Below are 26,791 nucleotides of genomic sequence, written 5' to 3'. Positions count from 1 at the left end.
TCCCAGCATATGCAGAAGAAAATGCAGAATAGAACCAGTGAAGAGCAGAGGTGCCATAGGCACAATCAGAGAACACTATAAACATCAGAGGTCCGCGGTTGTTCTACGTCCTCCCAGCGAGCATAAGAAATATTGCCGGAACAACCGTGGACATCTTCAAGAGAACACTAGATTTTCTTCAAGAAGTGCCGGACCAACCGGGCTGTGGTGGGTATGTGGGCCTGCGGGCCGCTCCAAGCAACAGCCGGGTGGACCAAACTCTCACAAGTCAAGCCTGGCCTCGGGCCGGGCTTAGGGAGTAGAAGAACTCCCAGAACCTCATCAACCAGGTGTCAAGCAGGTCCCCGACAATGGTAGAGCAGAGTTAACAGATGTTAACGCAGAGTAAACTTGACTGAGCGATGACTCTGCTTGTGTTTGGTAATGTTCATATCGCTAATTCTTTGTATTGGATTGACTTGGCTTTTGGAGCAGACTCAACATTAATATTATTTTCTACCGAGATCATCAACCCCGAATTGTGAGGTAAAAGAGCCAATTAGCTCACGTCTCTCCAAATTATACTTGGATTTTGCAAGTGAAAAAAATGTTAATGCTGTTAATTAGTTGTTAACTTAAAAAAGTGCCTAACTTTGGGAGCGTCGTGAGCGAGATTATGACTCCACCGTGTTGCTGAACTGCTTCACACGGTAACATTAACAACATAGTACAGACACGACACATAAAATAATAATTGTTTATTCCGGTAAAACAATATACTTACAAGATGACTTACAAAACTATATACATACAAGATGACTTACAAACTGTATGTTGGATTCCTAGATAGAGCTTCTTGAGGTTATCTTGAGATAATTTCAGGGCTTAGTGTCCCCGCGGCCCGGTCCCCGACGAGGCCTCCTTTTTTTGTTACACATCCCCAGGAAGCAGCCCGTAGCAGCTGTCTAACTCCCAGGTACCTATTTATTGCTAGGTGAAGAGGGGCATCAGGATGAAAGAAACTCTGTCCATTTGTTTCCGCCTTCACCGGGGATCGATCCCGGAAGCTTTGAACTACGAATCCCGAGCGCTGTCCACTGATCAGTCAGGCCTTGGGGAATGTAGGGTTACGGTGGCGGATAATTATTATTAACCAGATATATAACTGTGTCTGTGTACTGTCTGTGTACTGTGTCTGTGTACTGTGTTAGTGTACTGTGTCTGTGTACTGTGTTAGTGTACTGTGTCTGTGTACTGTGTTAGTGTACTGTGTTAGTGTACTGTGTCTGTGTACTGTGTTAGTGTACTGTGTTAGTGTACTGTGTCTGTGTACGGTGTTAGTGTACTGTGTCTGTGTACTGTGTCTGTGTACTGTGTTAGTGTACTGTGTTAGTGTACTGTGTTAGTGTACTGTGTTAGTGTACTGTGTCTGTGTACTGTGTTAGTGTACTGTGTCTGCGTACTGTGTCTGTGTACGGTGTTAGTGTACTGTGTCTGTGTACTGTGTCTGTGTACTGTGCCTGTGTACTGTGTCTGTGTACTGTGTCTGTGTACTGTGCCTGTGTACTGTGTCTGTGTACTGTGTCTGTGTACTGTGTCTGCGTACTGTGCCTTTGTACTGTGTTAGTGTACTGTGTTAGTGTACTGTGTCTGTGTACTGTGTCTGTGTACTGTGTTAGTGTACTGTGTTAGTGTACTGTGTATGTGTACTGTGTCTGCGTACTGTGTCTGTGTACTGTGTTAGTGTACTGTGTTAGTGTACTGTGTCTGTGTACTGTGTCTGTGTACTGTGTCTGTGTACTGTGTACTATGTTAGTGTACTGTGTTAGTGTACTGTGTCTGTGTACTGTGTTAGTGTACTGTGTTAGTGTACTGTGTCTGTGTACTGTGTCTGCGTACTGTGTCTGTGTACTGTGTTAGTGTACTGTGTTAGTGTACTGTGTCTGTGTACTGTGTCTGTGTACTGTGTCTGTGTACTGTGTACTATGTTAGTGTACTGTGTTAGTGTACTGTGTCTGTGTACTGTGTCTGTGTACTGTGTCTGTGTACTGTGTACTATGTTAGTGTACTGTGTTAGTGTACTGTGTCAGTGTATTGTGTCTGTGTACTGTGTTAGTGTACTGTGTCTGTGTACTGTGTTAGTGTACTGTGTACTGTGTCTGCGTACTGTGTTAGTGTACTGTGTACTGTGTCTGTGTACTGTGTTAGTGTACTGTGTACTGTGTCTGTGTACTGAGTCTGGGTACTGTGTCTGTGTACTGTGTTAGTGTACTGTGTCTGTGTACTGTGTCTGTGTACTGTGTTAGTGTACTAATGTCTGTGTACTGTGTCTGTGTACTGTGCTGTGTTAATGTACTATGTCTGTGTACTGTGTTAGTGTACTGTGTACTGTGTCTGTGTACTGTGTTTGTGTACTGTGTCTGTGTACTGTGTCTGTGTACTGTGTTAGTGTACTGTGTTAGTGTACTGTGTCTGTGTATTGTGTACTGTGTTAGTGTACTGTGTCTGTGTACTGTGTTAGTGTACTGTGTCTGTGTACTGTGTCTGTGTACTGTGTTAGTGTACTGTGTCTGTGTACTGTGTTAGTGTACTGTGTCTGTGTACTGTGCCTGTGTACTGTGTTAGTGCCTGAGTACTGTGTTAGTGTACTGTGTTAGTGTACTGTGTCTGTGTACTGTGTCTGTGTACTGTGTCTGTGTACTGTGTGTGTGTACTGTGTTAGTGTACTGTGTCTGTGTACTGTGTATGTGTCTGTGTACTGTGTCTGTGTACTGTGTTAGTGTACTGTGTCAGTGTACTGTGTCAGTGTACTGTGTCTGTGTACTGTGTCTGTGTACAGCGTTAGTGTACTGTGTTAGTGTACTGTGTTAGTGTACTGTGTCTGTGTACTGTGTCTGTGTACTGTGTTAGTGTACTGTGTCTGTGTACTGTGTCTGTGTACTGTGTCTGTGTACTGTGTCTGTGTACTGTGTCTGTGTCTGTGTACTGTGTTACTGTACTGTGTCTGTGTACTGTGTTAGTCTACTGAGTCTGTGTACTGTGTTAGTGTACTGTGTCTGTGTACTGTGTTAGTGTACTGTGTCTGTGTCTGTGTACTGTGTCTGTGTACTGTGTCTGTGTACTGTGTTAATGTACTGTGTCTGTGTACTGTGTTAGTGTACTGTGTTAGTGTACTGTGTTAGTGTACTGTGTTAGTGTACTGTGTTAGTGTACTGTGTTAGTGTACTGTGTCTGTGTACTGTGTTAGTGTACTGTGTCTGTGTACTGTGTTAGTGTACTGTGTCTGTGTACTGTGTCTGTGTACTGTGTTAATGTACTGTGTCTGTGTACTGTGTTAGTGTACTGTGGTAGTGTACTGTGTTAGTGTACTGTGTCTGTGTACTGTGTCTGTGTACTGTGTTAGTGTACTGTGTTAGTGTACTGTGTTAGTGTACTGTGTCTGTGTACTGTGTTAGTGTACTGTGTTAGTGTACTGTGTTAGTGTACCGTGTCTGTGTACCGTGTCTGTGTACTGTATCTGTGTACTGTGTCTGTGTACTGTGTCTGTGTACTGTGTTAGTGTACTGTGTTAGTGTACTGTGTCTGTGTACTGTGTTAGTGTACTGTGTCTGTGTACTGTGTTAGTGTACTGTGTTAGTGTACTGTGTCTGTGTACTGTGTTAGTGTACTGTGTCTGTGTACTGTGTTAGTGTACTGTGTCTGTGAACTGTATTAGTGTACTGTGTTAGTGTACTGTGTCTGTGTCTGTGTACTGTGTTAGTGTACTGTGTTAGTGTACTGTGTCTGTGTACTGTGTTAGTGTACTGTGTTAGTGTACTGTGTCTGTGTACTGTGTTAGTGTACTGTGTCTGTGTACTGTGTTAGTGTACTGTGTTAGTGTACTGTGTTAGTGTACTGTGTCTGTGTACTGTGTCTGTAAACTGTGTTAGTGTACTGTGTTAGTGTACTGTGTCTGTGTACTGTGTTAGTGTACTGTGTTAGTGTACTGTGTTAGTGTACTGTGTCTGTGTACTGTGTCTGTGTACTGTGTCTGTGTACTGTGTCTGTGTACTGTGTTAGTGTACTGTGTCTGTGTACTGTGTCTGTGTACTGTGTTAGTGTACTGTGTCTGTGTACTGTGTTTGTGTACTGTGTCTGTGTACTGTGTCTGTGTACTGTGTTAGTGTACTGTGTCTGTGAACTGTGTTAGTGTACTGTGTTAGTGTACTGTGTCTGTGTACTGTGTTAGTGTACAGTGTCTGTGTACTGTGTCTGTGTACTGTGTTAGTGTACTGTGTCTGTGAACTGTGTTAGTGTACTGTGTTAGTGTACTGTGTCTGTGTACTGTGTCTGTGTACTGTGTTAGTGTACTGTGTTAGTGTACTGTGTTAGTGTACTGTGTTAGTGTACTGTGTCTGTGTACTGTGTTAGAGTACTGTGTCTGTGTACTGTGTTAGTGTACTGTGTCTGTGTACTGTGTTAGTGTACTGTGTCTGTGTACTGTGTTAGTGTACTGTGTCTGTGTACTGTGTCTGTGTACTGTGTTAATGTACTGTGTCTGTGTACTGTGTTAGTGTACTGTGGTAGTGTACTGTGTTAGTGTACTGTGTCTGTGTACTGTGTCTGTGTACTGTGTTAGTGTACTGTGTCTGTGTACTGTGTTAGTGTACTGTGTCTGTGTACTGTGTTAGTGTACTGTGTTAGTGTACTGTGTTAGTGTACTGTGTCTGTGTACTGTGTCTGTAAACTGTGTTAGTGTACTGTGTTAGTGTACTGTGTCTGTGTACTGTGTTAGTGTACTGTGTTAGTGTACTGTGTTAGTGTACTGTGTTAGTGTACTGTGTCTGTGTACTGTGTTATGTGTACTGTGTCTGTGTACTGTGTCTGTGTACTGTGTCTGTGTACTGTGTTAGTGTACTGTGTCTGTGTACTGTGTCTGTGTACTGTGTTAGTGTACTGTGTCTGTGTACTGTGTTTGTGTACTGTGTCTGTGTACTGTGTCTGTGTACTGTGTTAGTGTACTGTGTCTGTGTAACTGTGTTAGTGTACTGTGTTAGTGTACTGTGTCTGTGTACTGTGTTAGTGTACTGTGTCTGTGTACTGTGTCTGTGTACTGTGTTAGTGTACTGTGTCTGTGAACTGTGTTAGTGTACTGTGTTAGTGTACTGTGTCTGTGTACTGTGTCTGTGTACTGTGTTAGTGTACTGTGTTAGTGTACTGTGTTAGTGTACTGTGTTAGTGTACTGTGTCTGTGTACTGTGTTAGTAGTACTGTGTCTGTGTACTGTGTTAGTGTACTGTGTCTGTGTACTGTGTTAGTGTACTGTGTCTGTGTACTGTGTTAGTGTACTGTGTCTGTGTACTGTGTCTGTGTACTGTGTTAATGTACTGTGTCTGTGTACTGTGTTAGTGTACTGTGGTAGTGTACTGTGTTAGTGTACTGTGTCTGTGTACTGTGTCTGTGTACTGTGTTAGTGTACTGTGTTAGTGTACTGTGTTAGTGTACTGTGTCTGTGTACTGTGTTAGTGTACTGTGTTAGTGTACTGTGTTAGTGTACCGTGTCTGTGTACCGTGTCTGTGTACTGTATCTGTGTACTGTGTCTGTGTACTGTGTCTGTGTACTGTGTTAGTGTACTGTGTTAGTGTACTGTGTCTGTGTACTGTGTTAGTGTACTGTGTCTGTGTTCTGTGTTAGTGTACTGTGTTAGTGTACTGTGTCTGTGTACTGTGTTAGTGTACTGTGTCTGTGTACTGTGTTAGTGTACTGTGTCTGTGAACTGTATTAGTGTACTGTGTTAGTGTACTGTGTCTGTGTCTGTGTACTGTGTTAGTGTACTGTGTTAGTGTACTGTGTCTGTGTACTGTGTTAGTGTACTGTGTCTGTGTACTGTGTTAGTGTACTGTGTTAGTGTACTGTGTTAGTGTACTGTGTCTGTGTACTGTGTCTGTAAACTGTGTTAGTGTACTGTGTTAGTGTACTGTGTCTGTGTACTGTGTTAGTGTACTGTGTTAGTGTACTGTGTTAGTGTACTGTGTCTGTGTACTGTGTCTGTGTACTGTGTCTGTGTACTGTGTCTGTGTACTGTGTTAGTGTACTGTGTCTGTGTACTGTGTCTGTGTACTGTGTTAGTGTACTGTGTCTGTGTACTGTGTTTGTGTACTGTGTCTGTGTACTGTGTCTGTGTACTGTGTTAGTGTACTGTGTCTGTGAACTGTGTTAGTGTACTGTGTTTGTGTACTGTGTCTGTGTACTGTGTTAGTGTACAGTGTCTGTGTACTGTGTCTGTGTACTGTGTTAGTGTACTGTGTCTGTGAACTGTGTTAGTGTACTGTGTTAGTGTACTGTGTCTGTGTACTGTGTTAGTGTACAGTGTCTGTGTACTGTGTCTGTGTACTGTGTTAGTGTACTGTGTCTGTGAACTGTGTTAGTGTACTGTGTTAGTGTACTGTGTCTGTGTACTGTGTCTGTGTACTGTGTTAGTGTACTGTGTTAGTGTACTGTGTTAGTGTACTGTGTCTGTGTACTGTGTCTGTGTACTGTGTCTGTGTACTGTGTCTGTGTACTGTGTCTGTGGACTGTGTCTGTGTACTGTGTTAGTGTACTGTGTCTGTGTACTGTGTCTGTGTACTGTGTCTGTGTACTGTGTTAGTGTACTGTGTCTGTGTACTGTGTTAGTGTACTGTGTCTGTGTACTGTGTTAGTGTACTGTGTCTGTGTACTGTGTTAGTGTACTGTGTTAGTGTACTGTGTCTGTGTACTGTGTCTGTGTACTGTGTTAGTGTACTGTGTCTGTGTACTGTGTTAGTGTACTGTGTTAGTGTACTGTGTCTGTGTACTGTGTCTGTGTACTGTGTTAGTGTACTGTGTCTGTGAACTGTGTTAGTGTACTGTGTCTGTGTACTGTGTTAGTGTACTGAGTCTGTGTACTGTGTCTGTGTACTGTGTCTGTGAACTGTGTTAGTGTACTGTGTCTGTGTACTGTGTCTGTGTACTGTGTCTGTGTACTGTGTTACTGTACTGTGTCTGTGTACTGTGTTAGTCTACTGAGTCTGTGTACTGTGTTAGTGTACTGTGTCTGTGTACTGTGTTAGTGTACTGAGTCTGTGTACTGTGTCTGTGTACTGTGTCTGTGAACTGTGTTAGTGTACTGTGTCTGTGTACTGTGTCTGTGTACTGTGTCTGTGTACTGTGTTACTGTACTGTGTCTGTGTACTGTGTTAGTCTACTGAGTCTGTGTACTGTGTTAGTGTACTGTGTCTGTGTACTGTGTTAGTGTACTGTGTCTGTGTCTGTGTACTGTGTCTGTGTACTGTGTCTGTGTACTGTGTTAATGTACTGTGTCTGTGTACTGTGTTAGTGTACTGTGTTAGTGTACTGTGTTAGTGTACTGTGTTAGTGTACTGTGTTAGTGTACTGTGTTAGTGTACTGTGTTAGTGTACTGTGTCTGTGTACTGTGTTAGTGTACTGTGTCTGTGTACTGTGTTAGTGTACTGTGTCTGTGTACTGTGTCTGTGTACTGTGTTAATGTACTGTGTCTGTGTACTGTGTTAGTGTACTGTGGTAGTGTACTGTGTTAGTGTACTGTGTCTGTGTACTGTGTCTGTGTACTGTGTTAGTGTACTGTGTTAGTGTACTGTGTTAGTGTACTGTGTCTGTGTACTGTGTTAGTGTACTGTGTTAGTGTACTGTGTTAGTGTACCGTGTCTGTGTACCGTGTCTGTGTACTGTATCTGTGTACTGTGTCTGTGTACTGTGTCTGTGTACTGTGTTAGTGTACTGTGTTAGTGTACTGTGTCTGTGTACTGTGTTAGTGTACTGTGTCTGTGTACTGTGTTAGTGTACTGTGTGTACTGTGTCTGTGTACTGTGTTAGTGTACTGTGTCTGTGTACTGTGTTAGTGTACTGTGTCTGTGTACTGTGTTAGTGTACTGTGTCTGTGAACTGTATTAGTGTACTGTGTTAGTGTACTGTGTCTGTGTCTGTGTACTGTGTTAGTGTACTGTGTCTGTGTACTGTGTTAGTGTACTGTGTTAGTGTACTGTGTCTGTGTCTGTGTACTGTGTTAGTGTACTGTGTCTGTGTACTGTGTTAGTGTACTGTGTCTGTGTACTGTGTTAGTGTACTGTGTTAGTGTACTGTGTTAGTGTACTGTGTCTGTGTACTGTGTCTGTAAACTGTGTTAGTGTACTGTGTTAGTGTACTGTGTCTGTGTACTGTGTTAGTGTACTGTGTTAGTGTACTGTGTTAGTGTACTGTGTTAGTGTACTGTGTCTGTGTCTGTGTACTGTGTTAGTGTACTGTGTTAGTGTACTGTGTCTGTGTACTGTGTTAGTGTACTGTGTCTGTGTACTGTGTTAGTGTACTGTGTTAGTGTACTGTGTTAGTGTACTGTGTTAGTGTACTGTGTCTGTGTACTGTGTCTGTGTACTGTGTCTGTGTACTGTGTCTGTGTACTGTGTTAGTGTACTGTGTCTGTGTACTGTGTCTGTGTACTGTGTTAGTGTACTGTGTCTGTGTACTGTGTTTGTGTACTGTGTCTGTGTACTGTGTCTGTGAACTGTGTTAGTGTACTGTGTTAGTGTACTGTGTTAGTGTACTGTGTCTGTGTACTGTGTTAGTGTACTGTGTCTGTGTACTGTGTTTGTGTACTGTGTTAGTGTACTGTGTCTGTGAACTGTGTTAGTGTACTGTGTTAGTGTACTGTGTTAGTGTACTGTGTCTGTGTACTGTGTCTGTGTACTGTGTCTGTGTACTGTGTCTGTGTACTGTGTCTGTGGACTGTGTCTGTGGACTGTGTTAGTGTACTGTGTCTGTGTACTGTGTCTGTGTACTGTGTCTGTGTACTGTGTCTGTGTACTGTGTTAGTGTACTGTGTCTGTGTACTGTGTTAGTGTACTGTGTCTGTGTACTGTGTTAGTGTACTGTGTCTGTGTACTGTGTCTGTGTACTGTGTTAGTGTACTGTGTCTGTGAACTGTGTTAGTGTACTGTGTCTGTGTACTGTGTTAGTGTACTGAGTCTGTGTACTGTGTCTGTGTACTGTGTCTGTGAACTGTGTTAGTGTACTGTGTCTGTGTACTGTGTCTGTGTACTGTGTTAGTGTACTGTGTCTGTGTCTGTGTACTGTGTCTGTGAACTGTGTTAGTGTACTGTGTCTGTGTACTGTGTCTGTGTACTGTGTCTGTGTACTGTGTTAGTGTACTGTGTTAGTGTACTGTGTTAGTGTACTGTGTCTGTGAACTGTGTTAGTGTACTGTGTCTGTGTACTGTGTCTGTGTACTGTGTTTGTGTACTGGAGGCAGTGTGGGTTCCAGCTCCCCCTACATACGTGACAGTTATCCACATATGACTTCGGCGTCACACATAGGTGTCACTACATGTGAGTACAACTACACACCTGATGTTACCCGCACATGTGACTTCAGGTCCCTGGAAACACAAACCGTAACTGTCTCTCTATTTTCCGCTTGTTACAACTTGTAATAAAGATGTTACATCTTGGCTTAACGTGTTTATGACGTATTAGAACGTTGTTACAACTTGCTATATTGGTTGTTATAACTGGTTAGGAGTTAAAACTTGTTCGAACGTTGTACCAACGTCGTAGTTTCGGTGTGTGTTTGGCGGGTTGAGAGGTTGTTGAGCCCCCACACAATAAATAGTTATCTTGACATGCCAATTTTTTTAAGTATTAAAAAATTGGTATGTCAATTTTTTAAGTATTAAAGAAGTAATTCAATTGTGCTAGAAATTTAATTTGATTTTTATAATAGACATATAACTTTTGAACGACGGGGGATATTGAATTGAAAATTTCCTTTAAAATCCACAAGAGTCTAGAACTGCTCATCCGGTTGAATGGAAAAGCTGATTTAGACGAAAATTAATATATATATATATATATATATATATATATATATATATATATATATATATTCCATAACAAACACCTGTTGTGGGCAAATACATTTTTGGCACAAGTTGTGTGCACACAAGCCCCCCCAAAAAAATAAATACAATTCACACCAATTCACATAAAATACAATTCTCCCATTACAGTTCGAGTCCTGCCAGGGATTCTAGCTAGCAAATAGCTTTATTAAATTGGGTGATATAGTTATATCTGGGTATATCTGTCTCTTATATCTGTCACTTGGTATATCTGTCTCATCCAGCAGTGGCGGGGTTTCCATGGAGCGGGGGGGGGGGGGGGTGATACCCACCGGGGTTGGTATGGGGGGGTGGGATACCCACCGGGGTTGGTATGGGGGGGTGGGATACCCACCAGGGTTGGTATGGGGGGTGGGATACCCACCGGGGTTGGTATGGGGGGGTGGGATACCCACCGGGGTTGGTATGGGGGGGTGGGATACCCACCGGGGTTGGTATGGGGGGGTGGGATACCCACCGGGGTTGGTATGGGGGGTGAGATACCCACCGGGATTGGTATGGGGGGGTGGGATACCCACCGGGGTTGGTATGGGGGGGTGGGATACCCACCGGGGTTGGTATGGGGGGGTGGGATACCCACCGGGGTTGGTATGGGGGGGGGATACCCACCGGGGTTGGTATGGGGGGGGGATACCCACCGGGGTTGGTATGGGGGGGGATACCCACCGGGGTTGGTATGGGGGGGGGGGAGCATCAACTTGTTTTTAATAGTATTTCAGGTTATTTCCATTTTCAATTTTGATAATTGATAAGCAAGACCCATTAGGACCTGCTAGAGGACCTTCAAGACCTGGTCTGGGTGTCCCAGTCTGGGTGTCCCCTATCCCAGTCTGGGTGTCCCCTATCCTAGTCTGGGTGTCCCAGTCTGGGTGTCCCCTATCCTAGTCTGGGTGTCCCCTATCCCAGTCTGGGTGTCCCAGTCTGGGTGTCCCAGTCTGGGTGTCCCAGTCTGGGTGTCCCCTATCCCAGTCTGGGTGTCCCAGTCTGGGTGTCCCAGTCTGGGTGTCCCCAATCCCAGTCTGGGTGTCCCCTATCCCAGTCTGGGTGTCCCAGTCTGGGTGTCCCCTATCCCAGTCTGGGTGTCCCAGTCTGGGTGTCCCCTATCCCAGTCTGGGTGTCCCAGTCTGGGTGTCCCCTATCCCAGTCTGGGTGTCCCAGTCTGGGTGTCCCAGTCTGGGTGTCCCCAATCCCAGTCTGGGTGTCCCCTATCCCAGTCTGGGTGTCCCAGTCTGGGTGTCCCCTATCCCAGTCTGGGTGTATCCCAGTCTGGGTGTCCCCCTATCCCAGTCTGGGTGTCCCCTATCCCAGTCTGGGTTATCCTTCACCAACCAGGGATTAAGATCCATTCCATATATCCATTATAAGATCTATTACTGAGTATGCTGCCCCAGCATGGAACCCCTTACCTAAGGAAGCACAAATAGAAAAGTAGAGAAAGTTAAAACATTATACCACAAGGCTCGTTCCTGAGCTAAGGGGACCGAGCTATGAGGAAAGACCGAGGAAGCTGGATCACATTACACTGAAGGAAAGATGGAATAGGGGAGACATGATAACGACGTACCAGATAGTATGGGGAATTGACAAAGTAGATAAGGAAACAATGTTCAAATTAAGGAATAGGAGAACTAGAGGACATAATTTGAAACTAGAAACACAGATGAGTTACAGAGATGTCAGAAACAACTTTGTTTAGACTAAGAGTCGTAAAGGGGGTGGAAGGGATTTAGCTCAGGAAGTTGATGAAGCCAATAACATTAATAGTTTTAAATGTAAATATATAGGAAAAACGAGAGAAAAAAGTGTCACGTCAGAGACGAAAGGCGGGGCTTAGGAGCAGAGGCTCGACCCTGCAAGTACAGCTAGGTGAGCACACAAGGGACCAAAGTGAGCACACAAGTTTCGGGATCAAAGAGCCAGAGCTCAACCCCCGCAAACACAACTAGGTGAGTACACACACACACACACACACACACACACACACACACACACACACACACACACACACACACACACACACACACACACACACACACACCCACACACACCCACACACACCTACCCACACACACGCACACACACACACACACACACACACACACACACACACACACACACACCCACACACACCCACACACACCCACAACCACACACACCCACACCCACACCCACCCACACCCACAACCACACACCCACACCCACCCACACCCACACACCCACACACAGGTGAGTTAGGTGAGTACACAAGAAACTTCTTGTGTGTTAAGTTAAGAAGTTAAGAAACTTCTTAACCCAGCATGTCAGTGAACCCACAAGGATGAGAGGAAATGATGAACCAGCGAGACTCGACCTGGTTTTCACCCTGAACGACTCTGACATAAGAGAAATCAGTTTTGAGGCCCCAGTAGGAATGAGCGACCACAGTGTATTGCTGTTTGAGTACCTGATTGAAGAAGGGTTATTGAACTCGAGGAGGGATACCGAAACCAAAAGGTTAGCATACCGAAAGGGAAACTATGAGGAGATAAGAAAATGCCTATCAGATATAGCATGGGAAACAGAGCTCAGGGGAAAGACGGCCCAAGATATGATGGAATACATCACGCACAAGTGCAAGGAAGCAGCAAACAAGTTTGTCCCAGTCCAAAAGGAAAACAGTGAAATGAAGATGAGAAACCCATGGTTTAATCAGAGATGTAGGCTAGCTAAGCAGCAAAGTAAAAGGGCATGGAGAAACTATAGGAATAACAGGACACTGGAGAGCAGAGAAAGATACCAGAATGCCAGGAATGAATATGTCAGGATGAGAAGAGAGGCAGAAAGACAATACGAAAATGACATCGCAAGCAAGGCAAAGACTCAGCCTAAATTGCTGCATAGCCACATCAGGAGAAAAACAACAGTAAAGGAACAGGTTATGAAATTAAGGATAGGGGCAGATGGATTCACTACAAACGACAAGGAAGTGTGTGAGGAACTGAATAAGAAATTCCAAGAGGTCTTCACCTTAGAGCAAGGAGAAATCCCAGAGATAAGAGAGGGAATAGCTAACCAGGAACCACTGGAAGAGTTTGAGATTACCAGAGGGGAAGTAAGGAAGTGTTTACTAGAATTGGATGTGACAAAGACTATAGGCCCAGATGGAATCTCCCCTTGGATACTAAAGGAAGGAGCAGAAGAACTGTGCCTCCCGCTCTCCATGGTGTATAACAAATCACTGGCAACAGGGGAACTGCCAGAAATTTGGAAAGCAGCTAACGTAGTCCCGATATACAAGAAAGGGGATAGACAGGAGGCACTGAATTACAGACCAGTGTCCCTAACCTGCATACCATGCAAGATGATGGAGAAGATTGTGCGAAGAAAGCTAGTGGAGCACCTGGAGCGAAAGAACTTTGTAACAGAGCATCAACATGGATTCAGGGATGGCAGGTCCTGCCTCACAGGGTTACTTGAATTCTACGACCAGGCAACAAAAATAAGGCAAGAAAGAGAAGGGTGGGCAGACTGCATATTTTTGGATTGTCAGAAAGCCTTTGATACAGTGCCACACAAGAGGCTAGTGAAAAAACTGGAGATGCAGGCTGGAGTGAAAGGGAAGGTACTCCGTTGGATACAGGAGTACCTAAGTAACAGGAGACAACGAGTCAGTGTGAGGGGTGAGGTCTCAGATTGGCGAGACGTTACGAGTGGAGTACCGCAGGGGTCAGTCCTTGGACCTATACTGTTTCTGATATATGTAAATGATCTTCCAGAGGGTATAGAATCGTTGCTCTCAATGTTTGCCGATGATGCAAAAATTATGAGGAGGATTGAAACTGAGGACGATAGTAGGAGGCTACAAGATGACCTAGACAGACTGAGTGAATGGTCCAACAAATGGCTGTTGAAGTTCAACCCGAGTAAATGCAAAGTAATGAAAGTAGGCAGTGGAAATATTAGGTCAAACACAGGATACAGAATAGGAGATGAAGTACTTAATGAAACGAACAGAGAGAAAGATCTAGGAGTTGATATCACACCAAACCTGTCTCCTGAAGCCCACATAAAAAGAATAACGTCTGCGGCATATGCGAGGCTGGCTAACATCAGAACAGCGTTCAGGAACCTGTGTAAGGAATCATTCAGAATCTTGTACACCACATATGTAAGACCAATCCTGGAGTATGCGGCCCCAGCATGGAGCCCGTACCTTGTCAAGCACAAGACGAAGCTGGAAAAGTCCAAAGGTATGCCACTAGACTAGTCCCAGAACTAAGAGGCATGAGTTACGAGGAAAGGCTGCGGGAAATGCACCTTACGACACTGGAAGACAGAAGAGTAAGGGGAGACATGATCACAACCTACAAAATCCTCAGAGGAATCGACCGGGTAAACAAGGATAAACTATTCAACACTGGTGGGACACGAACAAGGGGACACAGGTGGAAACTGAGTACCCACATGAGCCACAGAGACGTTAGAAGGAACTTTTTCAGTGTCAGAGTAGTTAATGGATGGAATGCACTAGGCAGTGATGTGGTGGAGGCAGACTCCATACACAGTTTTAAATGTAGATATGATAGAGCCCAGTAGGCTCAGGAATCTGTACACCAGTTGATTGACAGTTGAGAGGCGGGACCAAAGAGCCAAAGCTCAACCCCCGCAAGCACAATTAGGTGAGTACAAATAGGTGAGTACACACACACACACACCCACAACCACACACACACCCACACACACCCACACGCCCACACACCCACAACCACACACACACCCACACACACCCACAACCACACACACAGGGGCCTCGTAGCCTGGTGGATAGCGCGCAGGATTCGTAATTCTGTGGCGCGGGTTCGATTCCCGCACGAGGCAGAAACAAATGGGCAAAGTTTCTTTCACCCTAAGTGCCCCTGTTACCTAGCAGTAAATAGGTACCTGGGAGTTAGTCAGCTGTCACGGGCTGCTTCCTGGGGTGTGTGTGGTGTGTGGCGAAAAAAAAAAAAAAAAAAAAAAAAAAAAAAAAAAAAAAAAAAAAGTAGTTAGTAAACAGTTGATTGACAGTTGAGAGGCGGGCCGAAAGAGCAAAGCTCAACCCCCGCAAAAACACAACTAGTAAACACAACTAGTAAACACACACCCACACACACCCACACACCCACACACCCACACCCACACACACACCTAGACCCTTTGTCAAATATTAACGTCACATAATCCTGTAATTCGGAAGCAGATTTACAACCACATTACAAACCCCAAGTTACAGGAGGACCGTAAACTACACCTGTAACCTGGCAATTACAGGTAATCATCCGTCATATTAAACAATCTTCAGCAAGTAATATCACTCAAGGCCCCAGTCATCATCACGCTCCTTGGTAAGCTGGACGAACAATTCTCCTTTAAGATACAGCCAAGGTTAATGTCTATATTGCCTTGATGAAATGACGCCTTGGTAACGACTCGGGGCGTCTTGGGGTATTGATAACGCGCCCAGAGCGTTGTCAGCGTCTTATCTGGTCAGCTGCCCAGCTGCTGTGAAAAGGTCTCAGCACCTACGCAAGTACTTACGAACGTGTACATCTTTCCTCCATCTTGGACGGCTTGGGTTACATTTATTAAACATTTTATTAAAAGCATGAAAACTTCTCAATCAACTGTTGTTATTGTTATAAACAGCCTCCTGGTGCTTCGGAGCTCATTAACTGTTTAGTAATTGGAAACAAAGCCGCCAAAGATTGACAAAAGATGTACAGGTTCCTAAGTGCTTGCGTAAGTGCTTTCGTGAATCTGGCCCCTGGTTCCTTGCTGTCTGTAGCAGCGTATATATATACACCGAGAGATGTATATAATATATATATATATATATATATATATATATATATATATATATATATATATATATATATATATATATATATATATATATATATATATATAATATATATATATATATAATATATATATATATAATATATATATATATATATATAATATATATATATATATAATATATATATATATAATATATATATATATATATATAATATATATATATATATATATATATATATATATATATATATATATATATATATCTATATATATATATGGCGAGTTTACTGTTAGTTGGGGTAGACGGTAGAGCAACGGTTTCGCTTCATGCAGGTCGGCGTTCAATCCCCCAGGAGGATTGAGCTTCGGCTCTTGGGTCCCTGCTACGGGGGTGGTACGTTTCTGCCTGTTTCCGTTCCTCCAGTCTGTGTCACATTACTCTACCTCCTGTAATAACGTACAACAGACACAGACGAATACAAGGAGCACAGACTGGCGGCGTGGAGCACCATACGCATTACCAAGAAAATCTTAAGTAGCTGAAAATAAGTGGGAATATATGAAGCATTTAGTGAGGAGTTTATGAGGGGGAGGAGGGGTTGATGAGGGGGGGGGTAATGAGTGTAACACAAGGGAAGTCAGGTTCAGGAGTGTGAGGGGGGGGGGTGACTGAGTGGAGGGGGTGCTGGGGGGAGGGGGTGCTGGGGTGTGTAGGAGGGTGGGGATGGTTTTAGAAGGGTGTGGTGGTGATGGTGTAGATGTGAGAGGGGGGGGGAGGGAGGGGAGAGGGGTTAGGGGGGGTTTCAAGGTCGCATGAGGGTACAAGGAATGGGAGGTGGAGGGGGGGGGGGTACCCGCGAGATAATAGGCCTAAAGGGGGGGGGGTAAAGGGGGTAGGGTAGCCAAGATTGTGGTTCTTCACATTACCGTAGAAATAACCAAGGTTTTAAGATCACCAATTATCGGTTCGAGTCTAAGGCCTCCAATTGCGTCGTTTGCTGTGTGGATACAAGCAGTTGTCACCCTTCTTAAGATCCTCGTGATAATCTTAGATTAAGATGTCTCTTGCAGGATGGTGTTAAGGTTCTTGAAATAGACACAGTTTGACATAGTTATCAAACGTGGTCGGCTTATTATATCTACTACATATATTTCTCTCTCACACCTCCCCCCCCCCCAAGGATGGAGCCTTTAGCAGCTGCCTAACTCTCGGGTACTTATTTACTGCTTGGTGATCAGAGGCATCAGGTGAAAGAATCCCTGCCCAAATTTGTTCTGCCTCAAACCGTGAATCTAACCCGGGCCCTTAGGACTACGACCCCAGACCGCTGTCCACTTGAATGTACTCATATATACGTATATGAGTATTTACCTAGAAGTATTTACAAAGTATATTTCAGATAATTTTTGTACCATTTTACTTTAAAATATATAAATAGTTTCATCCACTTGCAGATGATACAAATATATAAGGAGATAAATATATTCTAATGACAGGCTTTGAAAACTAAGAACCGGTTGTCAGATGAAGTTTAATGCAGCCAAATGAAGAGTTGAGAGCCACGGTAATAATAATAATATCAGTGCTACGATATTATCATTAATATACGAGTCCAATAATACTCACCAAACGCTTCAACAGGCCAACATAACAATGTCGAGAACAATGTACCTACAGGGACCACCAACCAACCATCAGGAAGTATAACATTAGCATAACTCCTAAGTGTATAACAGAAAATAAACCCTCAAGTCTAAAATGTGAACATTTTCTCAAAAAGTAGCAAACTTAAATAAGAGGGGTCTGAGCCCCCTTGCAACTCTCCCTTAATGCTTATATCGACCTCATGATGGCCACCATGAATGATGAATAACTACCCACCAAGACTACTGTAGAGCTGGACACAGACCCGAACTAAAGACTGATGATTGATGAAGATTAAGTCACCCAAGAGGTGGCACGGGCATGAATAGCCCCGAAAGTGGTAGGGTAACTAAAGTACTCTCTCTGTGTATATGCACCGTGAAGCTGGGCACACCTCTTCCTGTATATTATATATATATATATATATATATATATATATATATATATATATATATATATGCGAACAAGCCTGAATGGTCCCCAGGACATATGCAACTGAAAACTCACACCCCAAAAGTGACTCGAACCCATACTCCCAGAAGCAACGCAACTGGTATGTACAAGACGCCTTAATCCACTTGACCATCACGACCGGACATAATGAGGTGATAGCCGAGGCTATATGAACCACCCCACCGCCGGCACTCGGATAGTTATCTTGGGCATAGCATTTTACCAAATCACCTCATTCTTTGGGGCACACGTGAGGAACACAAATGCGAATTTTCGCATTTGTGTTCCTCACGTGTGCCCCAAAGAATGAGGTGATTTGGTAAAATGCTATGCCCAAGATAACTATCCGAGTGCCGGCGGTGGGGTGGTTCATATAGCCTCGGCTATCACCTCATTATGTCCGGTCGTGATGGTCAAGTGGATTAAGGCGTCTTGTACATACCAGTTGCGTTGCTTCTGGGAGTATGGGTTCGAGTCACTTCTGGGGTGTGAGTTTTCAGTTGATATATATATATATATATATATATATATATATATATATATATATATATATATATATATATATATATATATATTAGTGCCAGAACAACCCCCAGGCGGCCAGTGCCTAGGAGTTATTCCCATCCAACTTTCCAAGATGACACATTAGAGGGTATGTAAGTGTCATAGGCCAACCGAGGTAAACCCCCAGTGCCACTATTTAAGAAATCTCGGCATCTATAGCGATCCCCTGCAATTTTCATAAGTTTGAAACCAGGGATTGTTTCTGAAGAATTGTTATCAGTTTTTCAGAGCTTCGCGACATAATATGGGAGAGGAAGAGAGTGACAAAAGCTGAATTATCTAACTACATCCAACTAAGTCTAACATGAACCGCCAAGAACCCAACAAACTAAAATCCGCACATAAGCGTCAATTTTAATTTGGCGCCAAGACGTTAACGCATGCGCAGTAGGGCAAAAACCCAGGGTGAAGTTAAGCGCAAGAAATAACAGAACCCTGGCACGGGGTATCCCGTAGCACAGTCACGCCCCGCCTCTCACCATCTGGCTCCAACTCTTACTTCACACTATACTACTTATCTAAGTTACCCCTGAAGCCTTTGACCCGTAGCCAGTGGGTGTGGCAGGGATGTGAGAGTTAGGGAGGGTGTGGGTGTGGCAGGGATGTGAGAGTTAGGGAGGGTGTGGGTGTGGCAGGGATGTGAGAGTTAGGGAGGGTGTGGGTGTGGCAGGGATGTGAGAGTTAGAGAGGGTGTGGGTGTGGCAGGGATATGAGAGTTAGGGAGGGTGTGGGTGTGGCAGGGATGTGAGAGTTAGGGAGGGTGTGGGTGTGGCAGGGATGTGAGAGTTAGGGAGGGTGTGGGTGTGGCAGGGATGTGAGAGTTAGGGAGGGTGTGGGTGTGGCAGGGATGTGAGAGTTAGGGAGGGTGTGGGTGTGACAGGGATGTGAGAGTTAGGGAGGGTGTGGGTGTGGCAGGGATGTGAGAGTTAGGGAGGGTGTGGGTGTGGCAGGGATGTGAGAGTTAGGGAGGGTGTGGGTGTGGCAGGGATGTGAGAGTTAGGGAGGGTGTGGGTGTGGCTGGTATGTGAGAGTTAGGAAGAGTGGGTGAACTCATGAACTCATCCAACCCCCCCCCCCCCTCATACACTCATCCAAACCCCCGCGTGAAACTTTGCTGTGTATTAGTTTTGTTGTCATCACGTGCCAACGCCCAAGCCAATGTTTACATACGGATCTTCTAAATCAAAATGTATCAAATTTGTATACATTGTTTCATGTTCTAATTGGGTTGACAATTTAATAACTCAATTTATTCGCCTTGTGTTAAGCCCTTTCATCCAGTTATATAACTCGCGCTCCTCATCCGGCTTTCTTGACAATATAAATTGAGTTTTCTTATCTTCCCTTCACAAGGTTCCTTGTATTCCTATCTTTCCTTCACAAGTAAGGTTCTTTACGTTCCTTATCTCTCCTTTACAAGTAAGGTTCCTTGTATTCCTTATCTCTCCTTTACAAGTAAGGTTCCTTGTATCCGGGCAAAAGCTAATGCTATTTCCCTATATCATCTCCAAAGAATTGACACCGATTCTGTAGTAAGGTAAGATATGGTCGTAATTGGGACTTATATTATTAATAACTTCAGTGTATGGTGGTGGGACTGAGGGCTTTATCTACCTCTGGAGGGTTATGAAGGTCGTCACAACAGTTGTACACTGTAGTCTTGAATGTAGTTCAGGACTAAAATACACTCTCAGTGTATATATATATATACACTCTCAGTGTATATATATATACACTCTCAGTGTATATATATATACACTCTCAGTGTATATATATATATACACTCTCAGTGTATATATATATACACTCTCAGTGTATATATATATACACTCTCAGTGTATATATATATATACACTCTCAGTGTATATATATATACACTCTCAGTGTATATATATATACACTGAAAAACAATCAGCACACAGACATTGTTGCCATATGAAAATGATTTAAAGTTTCTCTAAAGGAAATCCGAAAGATGTCGGGATCTATATATATATTTTAATTGCGAAACTAAAAATATTCCTGATAATTAAATGATAGAACCCGGAATGTATATACTAAGTTAAATATATCAGTATAAGTAATATTAGCGATAGTAACCGCAACGACTTTTTGGGCGGGATAATTCAAATCTGGACCTCTGATCCGTATAGCTTTTTTTCTAATAATTATGATTTTACTTGTCTTCCACTCACTTCTACTACAAATGCCGTTAACTTTATGCATTTTATCAAAGTTTTCTCTAATAAAATCAAATATAAAATACGAATAAGAATTAGTACACAACTCTGTGAGACAATGCGATGTACCAAGCCTAATCCTGTGTTTACCCTCGCGTCGATATTCTGGGATTTTTTGTTAACTTCGTTTCCCCTTGCCATCCAAATTTATCATTCATTATTACTTTCCTTTTATTTGAACTAGTTTGACAGACTCGGGATTACATCTGAAGTCTGTCAGACTAGGATTTAATTGGGATTTAATCTCATTTGCAAGCACTAGCTGCAATTATTTGACGATCTTGAAGATTTGGAATATTTGGTTTGCGAGCTTTAAAAGTTTTATATTATATTCGTATAGAGTATATTATAACATATTCGCATACAGCATACTCCAGTGTCACGATACCTCACCCTCCAAGACCTCTCACCCTAACTCAAGGCCTCACAATAAAGAGATGTGCAAATCTCTTTGCTAATTTAGCTAAGTTACGTCAAACTTTATTTTGTTATTAACATTTTTACTAACTTACTAAATATACTGATGTTATTTATTGGTATCTCGGATTTTCTAGAAGTGGATCTGATATTCTGTTTCCAGTATAACTAGATCTGATATACTCTTTCCAATATAACTAAATCTGATATCCTCTTTCCAATATAACTAGATCTGATATAGTTATATTGAAAACAGTATATCAGATCTAGTTATATTGGAAAGAGGATATGAGATATAGTTATATTGAAAATAGTATATCTGATATGCTGTTTCCAATATAACTGTAGCTGATATCCTGTTTCCAATATTTGGCTCTGCAATGTAATGTTAAAGAAAGATTTCAGTTACTCCCAATAATTTTGGTCTCAGTATTATCGGTTTATTTGTCCACTTTGAATGACTCAAATTTAAGTCACCATCAATACTGTTTGTCTCCAATTTTCTAGCCTATACGAAACTCATATTATTTAACATTATTAGCCAATCATGAGCCGAGTTCAAGGTAAATATTTGTTGGGAAGCGCCTCTGATCTGATCCTCTGTGTAACACTATAGATTTTATAGTTATCTTTATATAGTTTATAGTTATAAATAGTTATTTTCCCTACTACAACTATTGCTAAATCGTTCTCTGTATCTACCACTGTAAAACTATACATGTAACTTTTCTGTAAATGGTTCCATAGCTTCAAGAGTTAGGAAGGATTCTCTGATTGCAATAATGACTGTAATAGGTATGTGTACTTAACCCTTTCCCTGCGGCAGTTTAGGGGGGGGGGGTTATGTATGATCACATGTACTTCTCGATACATGTGATCAGAGCAGTGTACTAACGTGTAGTGTCTCACTGGGACACTGAGACAGTGTACTAATAAGTAATGTTTACACTTGACAGATTGTGGGAGCTTTCACCTGAGGAACGACCCGAGTAGTTTAGCTCAGCTGTGTCCCTGTGTGAGAGTGGTCGGCCGGCTCCACCTCTCCCTTATGAAGGTCAGTCAGTCAATGTCTCATGGTCAGTCAGTCAGTCAATGTCTCATGGTCAGTCAGTCAGTCAATGTCTCATGGTCAATCAGTCAGTCAATGTCTCATGGTCAATCAGTCAGTCAATGTCTCATGGTCAATCAGTCAGTCAATGTCTCATGGTCAATCAGTCAGTCAGTCAATGTCTCATGGTCAATCAGTCAGTCAATGTCTCATGGTCAATCAGTCAGTCAGTCAATGTCTCATGGTCAATCAGTCAGTCAATGTCTCATGGTCAATCAGTCAGTCAATGTCTCATGGTCAATCAGTCAGTCAATGTCTCATGGTCAATCAATCAGTCAGTCAATGTCTCATGGTCAATCAGTCAGTCAATGTCTCATGGTCAATCAGTCAGTCAATGTCTCATGGTCAATCAGTCAGTCAATGTCTCATGGTCAATCAGTCAGTCAATGTCTCATGGTCAATCAGTCAGTCAATGTCTCATGGTCAATCAGTCAGTCAGTCAATGTCTCATGGTCAATCAGTCAGTCAATGTCTCATGGTCAATCCATCATCAGTTCAGCTCCATTCATCAATTTTAAATTGCTGGAGAATGAAAAAGTGGGATTTTCTAAAAGGTAAATTAATACAGTTTATATATATATATATATATATATATATATATATATATATATATATATATATATATATATATATATATATATAATTTTTGTGTATAATTAGTTATAGGTTAAGTTAGGTGTTTTGGTTCTATTGACAATGACTTACACCTGCAGTAACGAAGCATTGAGTGAAAAACTGAGTAATCAGATGAAAGCCTGATTAAACAACTGTCAAACGCTGTTTCTCCAGCCCCTAAACTACCCTGTTTATGAACGACAAAATCATCGTTTCGTTAACGTCCTCTGTTGGATTTATTGACTGATTGATGAAGATTAAGCCACCCACGAGGTGGCACGGGCATGAATAACCCGTAACTGGTTGATTTTTGGGGGAATGAATGTGATCTTTGGTCGTGAAGTCCTCTGTTCGTATCCCACCTCAATACATGTATCACCCCTCTTACTACAAATACAAATAATTACCATACGAACCTTAAACACTTAACCCAGACGTAATCTAGGTCAAAGGTCAGACTATACACCAAGTTCCCTTAAAACGGTCTTATACGAGAAAATACAGATTTTCAACGCACACAACGTTTAAATTTGCTGATAGCATCTTGGGGTCGGCAACAGCTTGGACGAGCACAGCCTGAAAGGAAGACAGCTCGTGTAAACTAATTGGCAGCTTGGAAGCTCGTGTAAACTAATCAGGGGGGGGGGGGTAATAAACAGCCGGATTAACGATAATTTTATCTTTGTTGATAAGGACGGACTAATTAATTTCCAATTAATCTACAATATCCTTGCCTACTCCTGTCAATCCTCCCCCCCCCCGAGTATTCTGGATGGCGTGCACACACATGTGGATGGTATACAATAAAGGAAAACAAGATGAGTTGCTGTGCACTGTGCTCTGCCTCTCCTGTGAGCACTCTGACTTCGAGGAGACGGTTCATCATTAGATACTGTCTCATAAATAGTGCAAAGTACACTCTAACTTGCCAATAGTTAAATCATTTTGAGTTCCCTGTGTAACCTCTCCCGCCTGTCTTACTACCTTTAAAACCCAATAAGTATAATTTATTATAGAGTTATTTGTAGTTATTTTACACACACACACACATTATATTTACCATCACAATATATATATATATATATATATATATATATATATATATATATATATATATATATATATATATATATATATATATATATATATATATATATGTGTGTGTGTATATCACGAAAATAAACACGTGATTAAGAATGTGACAATGTCAGACCACGGAGGAAAATGAAACAGGAAATTTCCTTAAGTACTTTCGTATATTAAATACATCTTCAGAAGGAATTCCTTCTGAAGATGTATTTAATATACGAAAGTACTTAAGGAAATTTCCTGTTTCATTTTCCTCCGTGGTCTGACATTGTCATATATATATATATATATATATATATATATATATATATATATATATATATATATATATATATATATATATATATATATATATATATATATATATATAGTGCGTGTGTTTATGCCATCAGGGTGATGTCAACGCCAGCAGAGTCCTTCAGGGCTTCAGCTTCCCGTACCTGCGGGAGATCACAGAGTACCTGCTCTTGTACCGCGTCCCAGGCCTCGCCTCCCTCGCCACCCTGTTCCCTAACCTTGCCGTCATCAGGTGAGTCGAAATCATCACGTCGACGACACACACACATATACAATCTGGCTGCAGATTTCACCAGAAAACACTTGATTATGCAAACTGACGGTCTCTCTCTCTCTCTCTCTCTCTCTCTCTCTCTCTCTCTCTCTCTCTCTCTCTCTCTCTCTCTCTCTCTCTCTCTCTCTCTCTCTCTCTCTCCAGGGGCACCTCGCTCTTCCACAACTACGCCCTGGTGATCTACAGTCTGCCAGACCTGAAGGAGGTGGGGCTGCCCTCCCTCACCGCTATCCTGCGGGGCTCCGTCAGGATAGAGAGGAACCCGTCCCTCTGCTTCGTCCACACCGTCGATTGGGACGGCATCACCCGCTTCAGTATGGGCTCCAACGTTGTCAAGGTCAGGACTCAACCCCTCGCTCAGTATACTCTCCCTCTCTCAGTTCAGTATAATAAACCTGCTAATTCACTCAGTATTCTATCGCTGTCAGTTCAGTCAGTATAATATCGCTGTCAGTTTACACTTAACCTAGATGCAAATATAATTATTCTTTCGTTACAAGCTAACACCCAAATTTGACTAGATTATTGGCCACTGTATTTATAGAGGGGTGTCCACACTCTGGGGTCAATACTCACACGTCTCAACACTCTGGGGTCAATACTTACACGTGTCCACACTCTGGGGTCAATACTCACACGTGTCCACACTCTGGGGTCAATACTCACACGTGTCCACACTCTGGGGTCAATACTCACACGTGTCCACACTCTGGGGTCAATACTCACACGTGTCCACACTCTGGGGTCAATACTCACACGTGTCCACACTCTGGGGTCAATACTCACACGTGTCCACACTCTGGGGTCAATACTCACACGTGTCCACACTCTGGGGTCAATACTCACACGTGTCCACACTCTGGGGTCAATACTCACACGTGTCCACACTCTGGGGTCAATACTCACGTGTCCACACTCTGGGGTCAATACTCACGTGTCCACACTCTGGGGTCAATACTCACACGTGTCCACACTCTGGGGTCAATACTCACGTGTCCACACTCTGGGGTCAATACTCACGTGTCCACACTCTGGGGTCAATACTCACGTGTCCACACTCTGGGGTCAATACTCACGTGTCCACACTCTGGGGTCAATACTCACACGTGTCCACACTCTGGGGTCAATACTCACACGTGTCCACACTCTGGGGTCAATACTCACGTGTCCACACTCTGGGGTCAATACTCACGTGTCCACACTCTGGGGTCAATACTCACACGTGTCCACACTCTGGGGTCAATACTCACACGTGTCCACACTCTGGGGTCAATACTCACGTGTCCACACTTTGGGGTCAATACTCACGTGTCCACACTCTGGGGTCAATACTCACGTGTCCACACTCTGGGGTCAATACTCACGTGTCCACACTCCGGGGTCAATACTCACGTGTCCACACTCTGGGGTCAATACTCACGTGTCCACACTCTGGGGTCAACATTCACACGTGTCCACACTCTGGGGTCAATACTCACGTGTCCACACTTTGGGGTCAATACTCACGTGTCCACACTCTGGGGTCAATACTCACGTGTCCACACTCTGGGGTCAATACTCACGTGTCCACACTCTGGGGTCAATACTCACGTGTCCACACTCTGGGGGTCAATACTCACGTGTCCACACTCTGGGGTCAATACTCACGTGTCCACACTCTGGGGTCAATACTCACGTGTCCACACTCTGGGATCAATACTCACGTGTCCACACTCTGGGGTCAATACTCACGTGTCCACACTCTGGGGTCAATACTCACGTGTCCACACTCTGGGGTCAATACTCACGTGTCCACACTCTGGGGTCAAGACTCACGTGTCCACACTCTGGGGGTCAATACTCACGTGTCCACACTCTGGGGTCAATACTCACGTGTCCACACTCTGGGGTCAATACTCACGTGTCCACACTCTGGGATCAATACTCACGTGTCCACACTCTGGGGTCAATACTCACGTGTCCACACTCTGGGGTCAATACTCACGTGTCCACACTCTGGGGTCAATACTCACGTGTCCACATTCTGGGGTCAATACTCACGTGTCCACACTCTGGGGGTCAACATTCACACGTGTCCATACTCTGGGGTCAACATTCACACGTGTCCACACTCTGGGGTCAACATTCACACGTGTCCACACTCTGGGGTCAACATTCACACGTGTCCACACTCTGGGGGTCAACACTCCCACGTGTCCACATTCTGGGGTCAACATTCACACGTGTTGTCTCTCTCTGGGGTGAACAGAGGAACCGGCTGAAGGAGGAGTGCCCGTCCTGCCCCGACAGGTGTGGAGGGGCCGACAGGTGTGAGGAGCCCCGCTGCTGGGGCCCGCAACACTGCCAGATGAGTGAGTAA

The 26,791-nt window shown here is 43.5% G+C and overlaps 1 protein-coding gene across 1 annotated transcript in view; it reads left to right on the top strand.

Annotated features, from left to right (window-relative positions):
- LOC138363220 (uncharacterized) overlaps window positions 1-26,791 on the top strand; it is a 60,800-nt gene extending 34,009 nt beyond the window's left edge. The window contains exons 2-5 of the mRNA XM_069322224.1: window positions 22,006-22,103; window positions 24,254-24,390; window positions 24,577-24,769; window positions 26,681-26,791. Of these exons, the coding sequence (XP_069178325.1) occupies window positions 22,006-22,103; window positions 24,254-24,390; window positions 24,577-24,769; window positions 26,681-26,791 (539 nt within the window). The remainder of the gene's footprint in view (window positions 1-22,005; window positions 22,104-24,253; window positions 24,391-24,576; window positions 24,770-26,680) is intronic.

This window comes from Procambarus clarkii, chromosome 10 (genome assembly GCF_040958095.1).
Source record: "Procambarus clarkii isolate CNS0578487 chromosome 10, FALCON_Pclarkii_2.0, whole genome shotgun sequence".
In the NCBI taxonomy this organism is placed as follows: Eukaryota; Metazoa; Arthropoda; class Malacostraca; order Decapoda; family Cambaridae; genus Procambarus; species Procambarus clarkii.
This window is presented reverse-complemented; position numbering and strand designations above follow the sequence as displayed.